General features: G+C 40.8%; 1 protein-coding gene across 6 annotated transcripts in view; it reads right to left on the bottom strand.

The window, feature by feature from the left end:
* Positions 1–563: 563 nt before the first annotated feature.
* RTTN (rotatin) overlaps positions 564–17,335 on the bottom strand; it is a 118,559-nt gene continuing 101,787 nt past the window's right edge. For 4 of the 6 annotated variants that reach the window (XM_084849965.1, XM_084849967.1, XM_084849966.1 and 1 more), the window contains exons 43-49: positions 16,649–16,726; positions 15,539–15,665; positions 11,359–11,561; positions 8,220–8,487; positions 4,499–4,602; positions 2,822–2,891; positions 564–964 (exon numbers count right to left, since the gene is read on the bottom strand). In XM_084849965.1, the coding sequence (XP_084706091.1) occupies positions 882–964; positions 2,822–2,891; positions 4,499–4,602; positions 8,220–8,487; positions 11,359–11,561; positions 15,539–15,665; positions 16,649–16,726 (933 nt within the window). In that variant the 3' untranslated portion in view covers positions 564–881. Of the gene's footprint in view, positions 965–2,821; positions 3,055–4,498; positions 4,603–8,219; positions 8,488–11,358; positions 11,562–15,538; positions 15,666–16,648; positions 16,727–17,335 lie in introns of all 6 variants that reach the window. The other 2 variants (XR_014790169.1, XM_084849968.1) reach the window with 2 other exon arrangements.

The following is a 17,335-nucleotide window of genomic DNA, read 5'->3' on the forward strand; positions in this document are numbered from 1 at the left end:
TGAGCCATGCCTAAAGCTGAATGCAGGCTGTACCCTGCCCTGGGGCCTGGCAAACGCTGCTGTGGCTCACTCTTTTTTCCTGCTGACAAAGCATCCACACCTTACTGGAGCATTTGTTGCAGACTGTCCCTACTCCTCAACAGAAAAGCTGAGGAAGCTTCCTCTCCTGCTAACATGTTTCCCCCAGCTCTAGCTATTGCTGGATGGGAGAAAGGGTAGGAAGAGAGAAAGGAAGGAGAGAAAGAGAGAGAGATGAAAACAGAGAATAAAGGGAGGGAAAGGATTTTTCCTATGTGGGAAACTAAAGTGAAACTAAGATGTAGGCTGAAGCTCTCGAGCAGGACCCAACCGCTCTGCACGCTAGGCTGGTCTGGGAGGTAGGATGCTCCTCCCCTGGAAAGATAAAGTGTAGATGTGGACCCTGCCTACAAACTTCAGGAGGGGCCACCTTCCTGAGGTGGAGAATGCCTTCCACGTGACTCCGGAAAACAGCCTTTTTCTTCTGTCTTTGGATTGGTCACTGTATGGTAGCATTCATGATACAAGTAATAAGACAATCTTTTGGTAACATCTTTATTTATACAAGTTCAAACATTGTGAAAAAAGTATATTTACATAATTACAATTTACATAATTAAAAATCAATTCTTTCCATTCTATTTTTCCATCTGCCACTTATAGCAGCACAATATTGGAACTGTGTTTCCAGAAAAATGAACACATTTATTATAATTTTTTTGGCACAGGATATTCAAATATTAATCCGAAGAATTAGCATTCTTCTTCAATGGTAGATTTCCTCTGAACAATAGATTTAAAACTCTATTTGGGCTCTTCAGAGAATCAGTCCTATGACATGCACTGCATCTACATTGCATTTGTTAAGTGCTGAGAAGCTGCACAAGGGTTTCCAGACATTTTAAGTGATAGGCATCCTGCTGGCTTTCTTGTTGCTGTCGAAGAGCTAAAAAGGGAAGGAATGCATCAATGCTTTTAATATGAGATAAATTGCCAACTCATAAAGATAAAGCAACAGTCATAACTTTGTAATAAAAATGCAGTTCCATCTACCCTTTCATAATTTTGTTAGTAGTATCAGGATTGATGTTTCATTATTAAGTATTTGGTTTCCAAAAGCATACTAAAATATTTTTTTTAATTGGAGCATATACAGCTGCCTTATACCAAGTTCAACCAATGATCTATCTAGGCCAGTATTGTTTATACTGACTAGCAGTGGCTCTCCAGAGTTTCAGACTCTTATCATTTCCAGACCCTACCTGGAGATGTCAGAGTTCGAACTTGAACTCTACTCCACTAAACTCGCTCTTTCCCAGTTACCCAGTAGCCTTGGGTAATTTATATAACTAATGCTAGAATATGTGAGGAACATTTGAGCAGGTGAGGAACATACTGGTACTCTGATCAGACTCTACCTCAGCTGCTATTCTCTCCCATCAGCTGCTTCTAGATGTGTACTTTATATTGCACTAAGGATACTACATCCTTGGGTCCGTCCATCCTATAACAGAAATACCTTCTAGGTTGCTAGCAACTGGCTCCAGATACCATCTTTACCCTAAGCCTTGCAGGCTTTTTCTTCAGCTAAACATCAAAAACACAGAGTAAATAGAACTAGTGTACACATTTGTGTATGTATTTCTTTGATTGGAGAACTGCATCACAAAATTCGGAGAAGAGAACTGTGATCCAATTTGCATATTAGTTCAGCAAGTGCAAATTAGGTCAGTTGTTATTAAAATTCGCTCAGCATACAAAGTTTGCGAATTTCTTATTTAATTGCATGCTGATCAGTACACTGAAAAAATGACATATGGAACAGCCACGTCCAAGTTAAGAACTTTTAAGTCCTATTTATTTCTATGGAAGAGACTCAAGTACATCTTAACTCTTAAGAGTTTAACTTTGGCTGGGCTGTGCCCATAACAATCATGCAGCCAAATCTGAACGATGATGGATTTCAACCTACATCTGGCCCTGGGCGGAAGGTTATATAAGCTGACTTTTGTTCACATTGTGTTTTTCAGTGGAATGCATGTGTGTCTGCATCATCTAACTGGCAGGAATGTAGAAATCGGTAGTAAGATTTTCCTTAACACTATAGGGGAAACCTCTAGTTCTAGTGTATGCATAGAAGAACTTCTAAAACTGATAATGTTGACTACATTTTGGCTTTTCTTAAACAATGTGGGATGAGGAAAAGCCACCGAAAACTTCAAAAATATATGTAACATTCAACTCTTGACAACCCTAAGCTAAGGTATTTCCTTTAAAAACTTTTGCTTTTTTAAAAGCACATATGGATTTCAATAGTACAATACAGAGCTCATAATGCTTCAGGAAGGTTGTTGACTTGTGTTACAATCCTACGCACACATTCTTGGGAGTAAGTCCCACTGAATTCAACAAGACTTACTTCTGAGTAATCATGCTTAGGATTGCATTGCAAGATACTTAACAGAAGAGGAGCCATGCTGGATCAGACCAAGGTCCATCTAGTCCAGCATTCTGTTCAAACAGTGGCCAACCAGCTGCCTGTGGGAAACCCACAAGTAGGACATGAGTGCAATAGCACCCTCCTAGTCATGTTTTCCAGCAACTGGTGCACTGCCTCTGATACTGGAGGTAGCATATAGCCATCTGGACTAGTAGCCATCGATAGCCTTATGCTCCATGAGAGGATACTTGTTTGTTGTTTTCTTGGCAATGTTGAATATTACTCATCTCTTCACAGAACTATTATAGCATCAGCTGCTGTTCCTTAGAGATGGAAACTAAGTTTTTTTCGATGGAAACATACTTTTCTTTATTGAAATAAAAGCTTCATCTATTCTTCTTTTTATTGATGGATTCTTCAAAGTCACTTTTGCCTGTAGCACAAAGAAAGAATAATCCAATGACTTTATTAATTCCCCCGTGCTGATGCTCAAGATCATTTCTTCTTCTTGCACTCCTTTACTGGCAGCAGGCCACAAGGCTATGACATTCAGAAACTTAAGAATGCAACATATGAGCATACCATTGTGAATAGTGCTGTGGGGTGGGGGGGAGGAGGGGAGGGGAAGAAGACAGAAGAGTTCAATGAAATATAGCAATAAAAGGAGGCACAATTTCCCAGAACATGTCTGTTTGCAAAGCTCAGCATAACAGAAAGCTCTCAGTTGAATATTAAGCTCCTTGTGAGTGACATACCTGCAACTTCTTTCAGAATTCAACAGTGGTAGAACAAGCATAGACTGTCTGCTGCATGGCAATAAACAGCTTATTTTAAAGCCATGCATCACATAACCTACATAAAAATTTATTATGCTAACATGTTCCAATATTAATTTTCTTTGCATTCATGTATCTCAGAGCACCCATATAGAATCTGGGAGCAGAGGAAGAATACACCTTTTAAATAGACACACCACAGCATATTTCCTACTTAATATCATTAAGACCTTCATTAGCTAACTGGCTTCAGGACAGAAATGTGGTCATGAGGAAATATGTATTCAAAAAGTAGTTGCCAACATTCTGTCATACTCCACCATAAATAAGAAACAGAACCTAGATCAGGGTTCTGAAAAGAGGAACAACTTGGTTCTCAATGGTTCCATCCATTGACCCAGACCTCCTCCAACTTAAGTTGAGGCTTCGTAAGGTAGTGAAGCCTCTGACAGCAATTGCTTAAGCTTTGTGATGTGCCAAAATATCCACAAATATTCCAGCTGCTCAGGGAACAAAGTTGACAGTGAGAAAATGTTCCTAGAACAGCTTCTGTGAAAAGAGAGCTTTCATTTTGGCTAGGATAAAAACAACATAGAGGCTCTAGAAGAGCCTTCCCCAGCCTAGTGCAGATGTTTGGACAACAGCTCCCATCACCCCTGGCCATTGGCCATACTGGCTGGGACTGATGGAAGTTCTAGCCCAAAACATCTGAAGGGCACCAGGTTTGGAGAGGCTGCTATAGAAAATGGGCAGAGTAAGGACTGGAAAGCTAACTGACAGGAAATGTCAGAAGGCAGGGACTCTCAGGGCACGACAGGTCATAAGTATGGTGGCTGAAGAAAAGGGGAAGAATAGGTGTCAGTGATACAGAAAGTTCAGAAAAGGGCAGACAGAAAAGAAAGATGCCTGAGGAAAGACTGTAATTCATGGGAGAAAAGAATATAATTGCCAAGTCTATATCTAGGGAGGGATCCTGAACCTTTATGCATTACAGGGAAAAAACCCAACAACCTCCATCTTTTGCCTCCACTTTCATGAGCATTGTGGTCCAGTAATCCCAAGGGGGCCATGAGGTGCTGAACTAAGATCAGCCAATTTTGCTTTACACTTCCATCTTTAATTAATTTACAGAGCGTTGAGTTTGTCTGTCATATTGGCCATGCTAATGGAAAGGCAGGATATATAACACAATACATAAATAAAACCTACAATACTTGTGTGCAAACATGTGAGAAGAAAACCACACAGTTGAGAAAATACCAACCTTCTGATAATTGTGAAGCAAAGCCCAAAGTGCAGATGCTCCTATTCTTTGAGCTACAGGGCTATCACTTTCCAGACAGGCAGATAGCAATGCAATGGCTTTATCTGTGAGGAAGACAAAAGACCACACATATACCTAAGAATAGGCCATTATATCACAACTGCAGCTTTGCCAATGCGTTCCTGTGGTCATTTGTCTCTCTGTGATAAATATTACAAGAGACATAATAAATAAAGCCAAGACATTTCAGGTGTCTTAAGTTATAAACAAGGTATACCTTTTGACTGCTGTGTGCTAGCACAGAGAAACAAAAGTATCAGAACAGAGATGGCTACAACATTGCATTGATATTGTACCAAGTGTAGTACATACTTTAGTGAAGCATAACAAGGAGGTGAGAATTAAGACACCGATAATCTTTACCAATCCCCATGATTAAAACTATATTACTTTGCTTCTCACGCTAGCTCTTCTGGCAGTGTGTCCGAAATATACCTACCGTTGCACATGGCGTCCCATTAACATTTTGTTCAGAAGACCACCAGACAGATTATGCTCCAGTTCAATTATATTCAAGAAAGATTATGCAGTTGAATAGTGATTGCTTAAGAAAGGTGTCCAAGCACTAAGGTAACTGGCGATGGAAACTGCTCAGAGTTCTGTTGGAAAGTAGTATAGCTTCTTACTATGGCAAACCTAGACAGCCTAGTAAGAAGCAGAGACATCACCTTGCCGACAAAGGTTCGTATAATCAAAGCTATGGTTTTCCCAGTAGCAACGTATGGCTGTGAGAGCTGGACTATAAGGAAGGCTGAGTGCCAAAGAATTGATGCTTTCGAACTGTGGTGCTGGAGGCTCTTACGAGTCTCCTGGACTGCAAAGAGGTCAAATCAGTCCATCCTAAAGGAAATCAACCCTGACTGCTCATTGGAAAGACAGATACTGAAGCAGAAGCCCAAATATTTTGGCTACCTAATGCAAAGAGAAAACTCCCTGGAAAAGACCCTGATGCTGGGAAAGATTGAAGGCAAAAGGAGAAGGGGACAGCAGAGGATGAGATGGCTAGATAGCATCACCGATGCAATGAATATGAACTTGAGCACACTCCAGGAGAGAGCGGAGGACAGGAAGGCCTGGCGTGCTAAGGTCCATGCGGCCACCAAGAGTCAGACACGACTTAACGACTGAACAACAACAATAGCTTCTTATCCCTCCTAGACAGAAACCTTGCAACATGTAAACATTCTGTTTTGATAAATTAAGCATTTATACGCCTTGTTCACAGAGTGTGTGCAGGTTTCTTATGAATCCATTTAAAGAGAAGGAACAGCTGGGGCCTGATTTGCAAATGGACTTGAAGAAAAAACAATTTCTCCAATAATAAATCACCCCTTCTTAAAAATTCAAAATAATCTCACTTTACTAAATTAATAGTAAGACAGCTGATATGAGGAGGAGAGGAAGGAGAGAGGAAGGAGAAAGGCAGAATCCCTACATGCTTCACCAGCCATGACACGTGTCCTCTTCACTCAACCATGACACGTCATTTGCCTCACCACCTATGACATTCCAGGAGCTAGCCAGGCTGCTCCTACTTTTGATATTTCACACCAGAAAACAAATTGTGGTGATTATACCACAGCATAGTATTTTGCTGATGATACTAAGCTTTATTTCTCCTTTTCATCAGATTCAGGCAAGACAGTAGCCCCATCACACATTACTCACATGGTAAATGTTGACATGATGAAAGGGATAGCAGAGCTGTGCTGCGGGCCCCAATCCTTATGTTGAATACCTTCCTCAGCCCCACCCCAGCGTCCGCACAGTAGGTATAGATGTCTGAGGCAGGGAAGCCTACCTGCATGGATTTCCACAGGAGCCAGAGCCCCAATCACGTAGGGTCGCAGCTCCCATAGATATCTGCATGCTTAGGCTTCTTCAGTTCAGCTGTCCACATATGGATGCCAAGGAAGCTGTGTGGCACCAAGGCAGGGCCAGCACAGCCCTCCCTGCCCTTGCAAAGTGCAGACCCCTCTTCATACAAATAATGTATAAAGGCCTAGTGGAAGTTCTGAATCTGTATCTGTATATTGATTCTAGTCAATCCAGAGAAGACAGAGGCTCAATTAGTAGGTGAGTCATCTAATTAGGTTGGTAGTTTTCTACCTCTTTGGGCTTACACTCCCCCTAAAGAACCAGGTTCGCAGTCAGGGGATACTGATAGATGCAGCATTGTCACTGCAAGAGCTAGTGGCATCTGTGGCATGCAGTGCCTTTTACTAGCCAAGGCTATGTCCGCAGCAACCCCTCCTGGCCACCATTATCCATACTCTTGTAACCTCTAGACTGGATTACTGCAGGGGCAGACAACCTTTTTGGGCCATGGGCACATTTGGCAATTTGAAAAACTATGCTGAGCACCACCACAAAATGGATGCTATGGGAGGTGTGGCAAAGGACAAGAAACCTGCCGGAAAAGTACAAGGCAGAGGTGGGCACTGAGCACCAACACACTAAAGAACTCCTTTGAACGCACAGTTTTCAGGGCCAACAGAAATATTTCTCAGCAATCCCAGCTGTCAGTCAGAAAATGCGTTATTTAACAACAACAAGAAGTGGGAGGGGTAGGGCACCTTGGTGGGTGTCAAGGAAGGTGTCAGGGGGTGCATTGGTGCCCGCAGGTGCTACATGACCTACCCCTGGACTACTGTAATGCACTGTATGTGAGTCTGTCTTTGATAGACTTCCCAGAATGTCAGAAGTACAAACATAGTTGCTATGCTGCAAACTGACTGGCTATAAAGGAACACAGGAACATAAGAAGAGCCATGCTGGATCAGACCAAGGATCCATCTAGTCCAGCATTCTGTTCACACGGTGGCCAACCAGCTGTCGACCAGGAAACCACAAGCAGGAAACCATGTATTTTGCTTGTGCTTAAAACAACTATAGTGGCTACCACTAGGCTCAATTCAAAGTGCTGGTCACTGCCTATTAAGCTGTGGGGCCTAGCTATCTGAAAAAACTGTCCTCTGTCACTTGAACCTGTCCAAAACCTTCATTCTTTATGAGAGACCTTCTTCTGGGTCTCTCATATGAAGATAGCCCTCTACACAGTCACCCCCTGCCTTTCTCAACTGTGGAGCTTCACATATGGAATGACGTCCGCAGAGAAGCTCATCTGCTGCCAACCTTGACATCTTTTCGGTGCCAAGCAAATACTTTGTCTAAAAATTCTCCGGGTAGTCTAGCATGTTCTACAGCTGGACATAATTGTGCTTTTATACTTTTTGTTGGATTTTACTGACTTTACTGATTTTATAGATCTTGCTCTACAATTTTATGTTTTTATTTTACTGAGTTTCATTGCAGACGTTTTATTTCGAGCTGTACAGAGCCCAGAGTCTTGTACTGAAGTAGGGTTTATAAATTCATTAAATAAATTGGGTGCAGTGCCAAAACATGTAATCTGTTAACTTCAGTGGGAAATACCTTGGCCAGCTCCCTGAGTAAAGTTACAGGATTCACTTGAATGGGAATTCCAAAATGTTATGTTACCAAATACATCAAAATTTATTTTAATATATACATTAATATATAAATTAAGTTTGCTCATATACAAAATCTTACATACCGAGAGTTTGTCAACAACCTACATTACCATGAGATAGCAGTACTGCATCTTGGCAACAGTCTAAACAAGAGAATCAGTACTTACCGTTAGCTAGTATCTTTGGTTTGTTTGCTGGACTAAAGCAGGTGTTGTGCAGAATCAGAAGGATGACGTCTGGATTACTTCGGTGTTTGAACTTGGCCATCTCTATAAGTTGATCTAAGCTACCATTCAGCTTCACAATCATTTGCTGTCCATCTTCTCCAAATGATAAATTCAATAGGAGCTTTAGCCAAGCAACAGCCAGCACACTAAGGCTTTTATTTCCTCCTTTGGGCAATGACAGTGACAAAAAGTTCTGCAGGAAGTTATTCTGGAGTATGACAGGGGCAAAATATACATTAAGAAGCAACATCCTTCCACAGTTCTCCTATGAAAAAAAAAAGTTTCCTTTGGAAGTACAATCTTTTCTCTGGAAATATTGAACATGACATTGATCTAGAAATTGTGTTTTAAAGTTTTGATAAATTAGTTGAGCAACCCTTCAAATTGTAGCATTTGTTTCCCACTAACACATCAGCTTCAATTCATAATGTCATCCTATACAAAACATGTCATTTGCCAAAACGTCCTGACTCTATGGAAATTCAACACGACTCTGAAACCAGAATGCTGTTTTCACAACAATTTCAATAATTCAGTCAGTAAAAAATTAAATAAAATCCTTGTCTTCCTACGCTAATTAGTCAATCCAGTTTGTGCATAGTAATCAGTAAAAGTAATTAGAATTGGACATGCTATTACAAGGTTATATTCAAGCTGCCGCCCACTGTAGATGTGCATCATTAACAGATAATTAGGAACTAGACTGAAACATATAGGCTTGGATCCATACCACTATACATGGAAGGAGAACAAAAACGTATGAGTGCTCTTCCACAAACTCTTGAACAGGCTAGTGAAAGATTTGTCACAGTGCAACATGGCAATGCTTGGGGGCTGTGTTATAGTATGAAAAACATGGTGAATAAGGAAAGATACAGCATATAAACTCTAGTGTGCTTTAAGAAGGTCTTAAGAGCTTGCACAAAATCTTGTGCAAATGGAAGAACTAATCTAGATTGGGGATAACTGTTCTCACACAGCCTTTTTCTGCAAGGTCAGAAGCAGCCCTTCCTTAAACAGAAGAGGCTGCCTGAAGGTAGAAGGGGACCTTTGGATCCAAGCCATAGCATTTACATCATGAGTGGTGAACCTGTGACCCTCCAGATGTGGTTGGACTCCAAATTCTATCAGCCCTAGCCACCATGACCAATGGTGAGGGATAATGGTACTTTTAATGCATCATCATCTGGAGGACCACAGGTTCCCCCACCCCTAATTTACATAAACAGTGCGTGCTCTCTTTTTTGACAGGCAAAAGTCTCTTTATTCTTCCAGCTCTTTAGAACGTTTAGACTTTAAGGCTGCAATCCTATGAATGTTTAGACAGAATAAGTCCTACAACTCCCAGCATACCTAGACAGCCATGCTGGCTGATGGATGCTAGGAGTTGCAGAATTCCCCCCCCCCCATCAAAACATGCATAGGATTGCGCCTTAAGTCACTGTAAATTTTTAGCTCTCTCTTACTTGCGGTCTATTGATTAACTGTTTTATTATCTTCCTTTATTTTAAATATTTTTTAAAGAACAAAATGATTGTCCAAGTATGTTGCTTTTAGTGGTTTGTTAGCTGCCCTGAATGCAGTTTTGCAAAAGTTGTGGAATATAAATTTAGTAATAAAATCAGTCCACACACATTGGCCTTAAGTGTTCAGCAGCTGTAATGTCTCATTTTAAGTCAAAAGTAGTTTTAATTGCTGAAAGCTGCACAATGCCAGCACAAACTTATCAAGACACAAGGAAGATGATAATCAGTCCCTACTTCTACTCTGCTTGCTGGCTAAAAGGAACAGAGACTGGGAGTTTGCCTTGCTCCACCCACTGTCTTGCCTCAAGAAGTGGGAAAGACATGAGCTCGCAGAAGAGGGAGGGAATTGTCTTAATGATGAAATGCTTTGAGAAAGTTTCTGACAGCGTTCATCAGACATATGCAGGAAATTACTGCGCTATTCAAAGAAGAATTATTGCATCAAAACAAACCAATCATTTCTGGAGAAAGGCACATTCCATGCTTTTCGTTTACAAGATAACTGAACTGACATGAGAAAAATATGCAGCAAAGAACATAAATAAAGATCAGGGTATTAAGACCCACCTTTCCACAAAGAGCAATGCTGAAACATGACAAGGTATATTTTGTGATGTATATAATTAATGTCTAAATGTACTGGAGCTGTATCCACAAATTATGCTAATAATTTTACTTTAAAACATGCAACACTGACAGCTGGTGATGTGGCACAAAGGCAGTAAAATCAGCTAGGAGAACAGAGAACAGACAATGTAGTCATTTGGCTGATAAGAACATGCTTGTCTGGTGTATCAGTGTTTGCACCCATACCTCTATGCATCTGATGTCAATTGTGGGAAACTATACATACTTAAAGGCACTTGCTTTGATCTATTTGTAATCATGGGCCACAATCCAGAGGCAATGCTTCAATAAACATTAATTTATTTTAATATGTAATTGTATAGAGTGCAGACTCAGCCATAGCAAAAGCAATACCTGTAGGATAAATTACAAGGTGGAGCACATGAAATTAAGAATGTATAGGTATAACGTGCAAGGTTTTATACATATTATCTAGGGCAGTATCCAATACTGGCACACTGCTAGTACAAACCAATACTAGCATAACGTCATTAGCACTTCCTGGGGAAAGGGAAAAAGCAGCGATTTGCTACTGAAATTTGGTCCTCTACCTAGTAAGAACTAATGACGTTGTGCTAGCATTGGTTTATGCTAGCACAGCGTTATTAGTGGTAGTGTTATTGGATACTGCATATCACTGGATGCTGTGTATCTGTCTCTGTCTCTGTCTCTCTGTCTCTCTCTCTCTCACACACACACACACACACACACACTCACTCACCTTTTCTTAAGATGGTGTTTGCCATTTTTTCATACATCTGCATTTTGATCCTATCATTCAATATCATCGTAACCCTCAATCTTCTATTCACATTTTTCACCTTGGTCTAGACCACTTGGGCGTCATAACTTCTTTACTTGGGTTTGCACAAAACCTAAACCGCTTTCTGAGCTTTGGAAATAAATTCAAGATGGTATATACCTACCTTCTGAAGAACCCCCTTACAGTCATGAGATACAACCAGGTTAGCCAGTAGATTAAAGGTCATCTGCTGAATTACACTGTTCTCTGCTGGAGTTTGAGATGCTAACTTCACAATGCTATGCATTAGTGAGTTCCCAGCCGCAGTTCTTTGGGCTGTTTGAAGGGGAGACAATCCACCACTGGACGCACACATAGAGCCACAGCCTTTAAAGATTTAACCATAAGTATTAGGAAAAATATACAGTACTAGTATTAGGAAAAATATACAGTACTTCATAATTTCCATATACACAAGTATCTTTTCAATTTCATTCTAATTTGTAAAGATGTATGTTTAAAAAGTTGAATGTCATTTAAAACAGTAGGAAATTGCCTTGTTTTATCAGCTTTCATATTATAGTTGATTAGAGAAGAGAAATCCTGTTTCAAGCTTCTTCACAATATGAAACATATGATTACGGGTTAGTACAAATAACCAGAAATGTTACACATAAGTAGATCTGTAAACACATTCATTTACAACAGAGGACTAGAATTACATGTGAAGAAGTGTTCATGTATAATACTAGTCCTTGTGCAACAACCTTTTGCTTTTATTTACCTTTCTCAGCTGCAAGTATTTAAAAATTCAGACAGTCCATGGAGTGAAAAAAGCCAAGATTATAGAAGAGGTGTGTGTGCTTTTAACAGCTACTTACACAGAAATGGTCTCCACATATAAAACGTTACATATGGGACCTGCAACAAAACGTTGCCATATTTCCTCTCCTCTTAAGAGCAGTGATCCTGTTTAGGGGTCCAGCCAGCCATTACCTTCAAACATGGCATTCTACCCCCCTCCGCCTCCCCCTCCCCTGGGTTTCCTTTTTTCAACTGATACTCAACATTCTGTGGCTACTGAACATACTTATCAGTTGTTTTGTTCCCTTAGGAAATTTTAAATGATCTTTTTTTAACTCCAGCAACCTCTGGGGTTCCCTGAGCATGCTGTTACCTCCTGTTCCCTCTTTCGGCTTTAATCCTGTCAGCACTTACCATCTGAGTTTGCTATTAGGAGTGATTCATGGTTTTTAGAAGTGCTGGATGTATAACAAGAAAGGCTTTGCCACACACAACACATAATTACAGAATTCACTGCCACAAGATGTAGCGATGGGATTAGACATTCAAGAAGGACAGATCTACCAAAGGCTACATATTTTATCTTTCTAAAACATGCTGTAAGAAATACAAACATTATTATTTACTACCATCAAATGCTGGAAATCTAATCATGTAAAGCATATTAAATAAAAAACAGAGCCACTAAGGTATGATTTCTTAAAGTGACTGCAGCACTTCAAGCTGTATGGAATGCACTGGGCTCTTGAAAAAAAAACCCTTCGTTTTTGAGGTTGGAATCCACCCACATCTTATTTCTCACTCTATATACAATTGATCTGGCATGGGTACTAGCTTTTAAAACACTGATGCCAATACAAATAATTACTATTAATGGGTATGGTCATATCTCTGATGTATGGTCATAACTTTGTAGCTAACAATCCAATCTAAACATTCAGTGCATCAAATTATAGGAAATGACTTGGCTAATAAATATGTGATAGGGTTAAAATAGCTGTTTAGGATAGTTAAAATAGTATGCCATTCCACAGCCATGTTCTTGCCAGAATTTCCGGAGTTTTTTGTTTGAGCCCTTATAGCACTTATCATCCATCAAAGTTAGACTTCCACTGCTATTGTGTTTGGTAGCATAGCTCCTTACCTTCAGTTTGGTGTACAGTATGTCCAAATGGGTCTACTACTTATAGAGCTGTGACAGTTTTCCTGAAAGTAGCCTAACCCATGCCATTCAAAAGACCTTGAAAATGACCTTGAATGTAATTTTTTGAGGGTGGCATCCATCCACATCATCTTTGTTTACTATGTGTATAACTGATCTGGCATGGGTTCACTGCTCATATCATGCCAACTCATTCCTTAAAGCACTTTCTGGATGTCGGCTGGCCTACTTGAGAGGGGAAGAGACAACACATACATCCCTACTTCCCACCACCAGGGCAGTAGCAAGGTAAACTATTGGACATTTGGAAGACATGTGGATGGGTGGGGAGGGGATAGAATTGAGTTCTTCTCCAGATTAGATTAAAAATACAAACCAGGGAAGAACCTGTGGGTTGTAATACTCGCCTCATATTTGAGGTAAGAATTATGGAGACTATCAGGAGCGCCCTAGCTGCCTCTGGCAGTCCCCTCCAATAGCCAACTCAGGACACAGACAACGAGGATTCTTTCTGAGGCTTCATTCCTTTAATACTTTATGACTCTTTCAGAATACTAATCGCTAGCGCCAAAGCAAGGAACAGCACTGGGGAAAGATAGCAGAGTAGCCTAAGCTTCAGGTAAGGCAGTTGGTCCCCGTTTGAAGGGGAACCATGGGAAGACTCTGAACTTATGGGCTATGGAGAGATCTTCCCTCTTTCCCTTGGGTCCCCAGGACGCGACCGTTGTTTGAGCGCCAAACAAGTGGTACGCCTCCTTTCGGCGCCCTCCATCTGTCGTCGCTCCCTGCGTCTGCGCCAAGCATCCAGCAAGCCCCCCTCCAACACTCTCTCACTGCCAGGGTCACTATCTATCCCAGGAATGCTGACAGGAGGAATCTCTGCCAGCTGCTGTGCTTGTGAGAGGTGAGTGAGCTCCTCTCCCACAGATTGCTGTTCCTCCTCAGAATCAGAACTGCTCTGGGGCTCTATGGGCTCAGTTTCCACCCTGACAGAGACATCTCTACTATTAACGATTGCTCATTGATAGATTTTTTCACAGGAAAAGTGCATGCATATGCTGGGAACCATGAGGAGCTTAATTTGATTGAATGTATGAATAAAACTGGTGTGCAAACTTTGGATCCTAGCCACAGCTACAACTCTAAAAGCTATTGCAGGCATGCCCAAGGACCTGGGCATGCCTAATTTAATTGACTGGTTATTTTCTTTAAACATGTCATGTCATATTACAAGCTGCTTTTCTATGTCCCCTTAAAAACAGCATTTTGTGATATGACATATAAGGTTGCTGTTTGAAAACAATAGCCCAAAGCCTGCCCCAAGCAGGCAGACCCTTGGGGACGTATAGTTCTTTGGATCATCATCAAGATATATAATTTAAACTGATGTCATGTTTTATACTATCAGGAAATTAAAGCTACATCTGTAATGGTGCACACAGTAACATATCTTCAGAATCTATTCACAAGAGAAATTACAGCTTTCATGGACACATGTCAAACTGTTTTTAAACACAAAAACTCATTTGCCTTCCATGACAACTTGTTATGTTTAGAATCAAATTTTCCATTTGCCCCTAGAATGCTTTCGGTTTAGATATACTCCTACATTAGAACTTGTAAGTAGAAATAGAACCATTAACCTCATAACTACTAATGATATGTTAATGCAGAGAATTTCACCACTGGAGACGGAGTCACTCATATATTCACATACTGTAGATTTCAGTGAACTAGCCACCCACATTAGAAGCTAAGCATTGGTAGGTACAATAGAGATCACTGCCTTTATCTCCCCCCAAAACATCTGAATCTTTTCTAACTTTTCCTTCTTTGCTGGAACAATGCAGTACTAACGGAGCTCTTTTTTCCTGTAACGCAAGGCCCAATCCTGGTAGGTGTGGGTAGAACGTTAAAATCAATTCCCTGATACTCCATACAGATGCAGTCACTTTGATATATACATATCAAAGAAATCTTAGTGACAAAGCATACATTTGGTTAATTGATAGGACGCAACTATAAATGCTATATAGATAACACTGTGCTGGTATTACTATTTAGAGCTTACACCTAAAAGGCTTGAAATATATTTGCTAGGAGAAAAAAGGGTGGATACATAAAGAGAACAAAAACGAATGCTGTCAAAGGATGAATACATTATATAAAAACACTGCTTAAGGAGTTAGGCATGCATGCTATATCAATTTTCATTCATATTTGACAGGGAAGTGGTATGAGAACTTTCATTTGAAGAACACAAGGAGGAGGGATAGAGAATACAAAACAAAAGCTAACTGTAGTTACTCATGTATTTTTCTTTCTTCATAGCTTTTTCTCCAATTAATGCTTTAGGGCCACTTGCAGTATAGGAAATAATGTCTGAAGCATCTCCCACCTGAAGGATAGTTTGCAGTGTACACACAAAGCAAATTCAGAGCTGTTTGCATCAGTGCATCATCCATTAAAAGCCATGGCCACAGAGAATGGAAAACAGAGATCAGGTGAGTTCCAAGAGCTGCTGCCTGCCAGACAAGGACAAGAAGACAACGCAATACTCAAAACTACTTGTGTAAGTGAAATTGTGAGTAAAACTTAAAATCTGATGGCTTACAAACAACAGCAGTATGACATAGATCTTAGAGTCAAAAAAATTGCCTCACCTTGTGGGTGAGGAACTTGCAGGCACTATTTTTTAACCTAGTGCAGTGCGATGATACCATTTTGAGGCACTTAGCAAGCTCAGAAACATCATAAGCCAGCCTTCCCCAACCTGGTGCCCTCCAGATACTTAAGACTACAACTTCCAGCATCCCTGTGAATTGCTGGCAGGGGCTGATCGGAGTTGAAATCCAAAACATCTGGAGGGCACCAGGGACAGAATCCAACGGGGCACTTACACCACTGCTGATTCCCTTCCGCCTCATCAAGTCCCTTCTGCAAGCTGGGGGTCCCACTGATTCGGTGGTGTGAGCGGAACCACTCCTTACACTAAAGAGTTTTAGTGATTCCTAGAGGAAGCCCTGGGCAGAAATACTTGTTTCTGGAAGAAGGCAGGTTGGCAGAGCTCCCTTATGCAAGCTCCACCAACCCGCCTTCTTCTAGAAATTAACGTTTCCGTTCGTTTTGAGATGCCCTGGAAGCGCTCAATCAACGTCGCACAAGCAGTGGGGGCCGCTTGCGCAACGGAATCGGCAGGGTGCAAGAGAATCGGCAGGGGCATAAGCACTTTGGATTCTGTCCCAGGTTGGAGAAGGATGACATAAGTTATAGGTTGAGATCTGCAGAAACAAAACAAGGGTCCAAGCTGCCACTCACGTTCAATAAACAGCCTCTCCCCCACCCCCTAATATCTTTGAATAATTTAATCTTTCACAGTGTGGAATCCCCTGTACGTAAAGTCAGGAGCAGAATTGTTCCTCAAGCTTCTGCCAGCAACTACATGCTCAGTGAGAGAGGCCTCCAACCATATCGCAGTTGAATGTTGCACGTCTCCTTTGTCTCTTACTTTGCAGTATTCGTTCCGAAAGAAGCAATTTCTTAGGAGCTGCATGACAAGCCTTAATTCTTTGCTGAGGTTATCATCCTAGTGGAACAAAAAGTGGTTTAGCTCAGTACCCAAGCAGAATCTACCGTGTAGGACATATATAGCACTTCTTGCTTCTGGACTTAAGTTACTACACTCCAATTGCGCCTGACCACCTTGCCTTTCAAGCTGCTGACATTCTAAATGCTCTGTGATAAAAAATATTGAATTTCAATGTCCATCCAATGTAGAAAAGTATCCCAATTCTATCACTCATAAAGAAACAGACATACGATACAGGATCCATAATAAATGTTATGTTTTCAATCACAGCAAATCTATTGGCTGATAATAAAAGGGACTGGTCTCAAAAGAGCAATGACAGGGGTAGGGGTGAGGTGAAGAAATGGGTGGAAAAAACACAAGCATCACATTTGCAAAAGGCTCAGAAAGTCTGCCCTTCCATATGCAAGCACATGTTAGCACAAAGTCCTTTGTAATTAAACGGTTATATTTTTGAATACTAAATATTATCTAAAAAGATTCCTTGGCAGAAAGCATTTGCATATTCATACAACTGGGTTTCGTTACAAAGTGACCTCGTTTATTTATTTATTGCATTTATATCCCACCTTTTTCCCTCTTGCAAGGAACCCAAGGCAGCTTACA

The sequence above is a fragment of the Heloderma suspectum genome, chromosome 4, assembly GCF_057233095.1.
Source record: "Heloderma suspectum isolate Gila_16-S chromosome 4, 16-S_ref, whole genome shotgun sequence".
NCBI classification, from domain to species: domain Eukaryota; kingdom Metazoa; phylum Chordata; class Lepidosauria; order Squamata; family Helodermatidae; genus Heloderma; species Heloderma suspectum.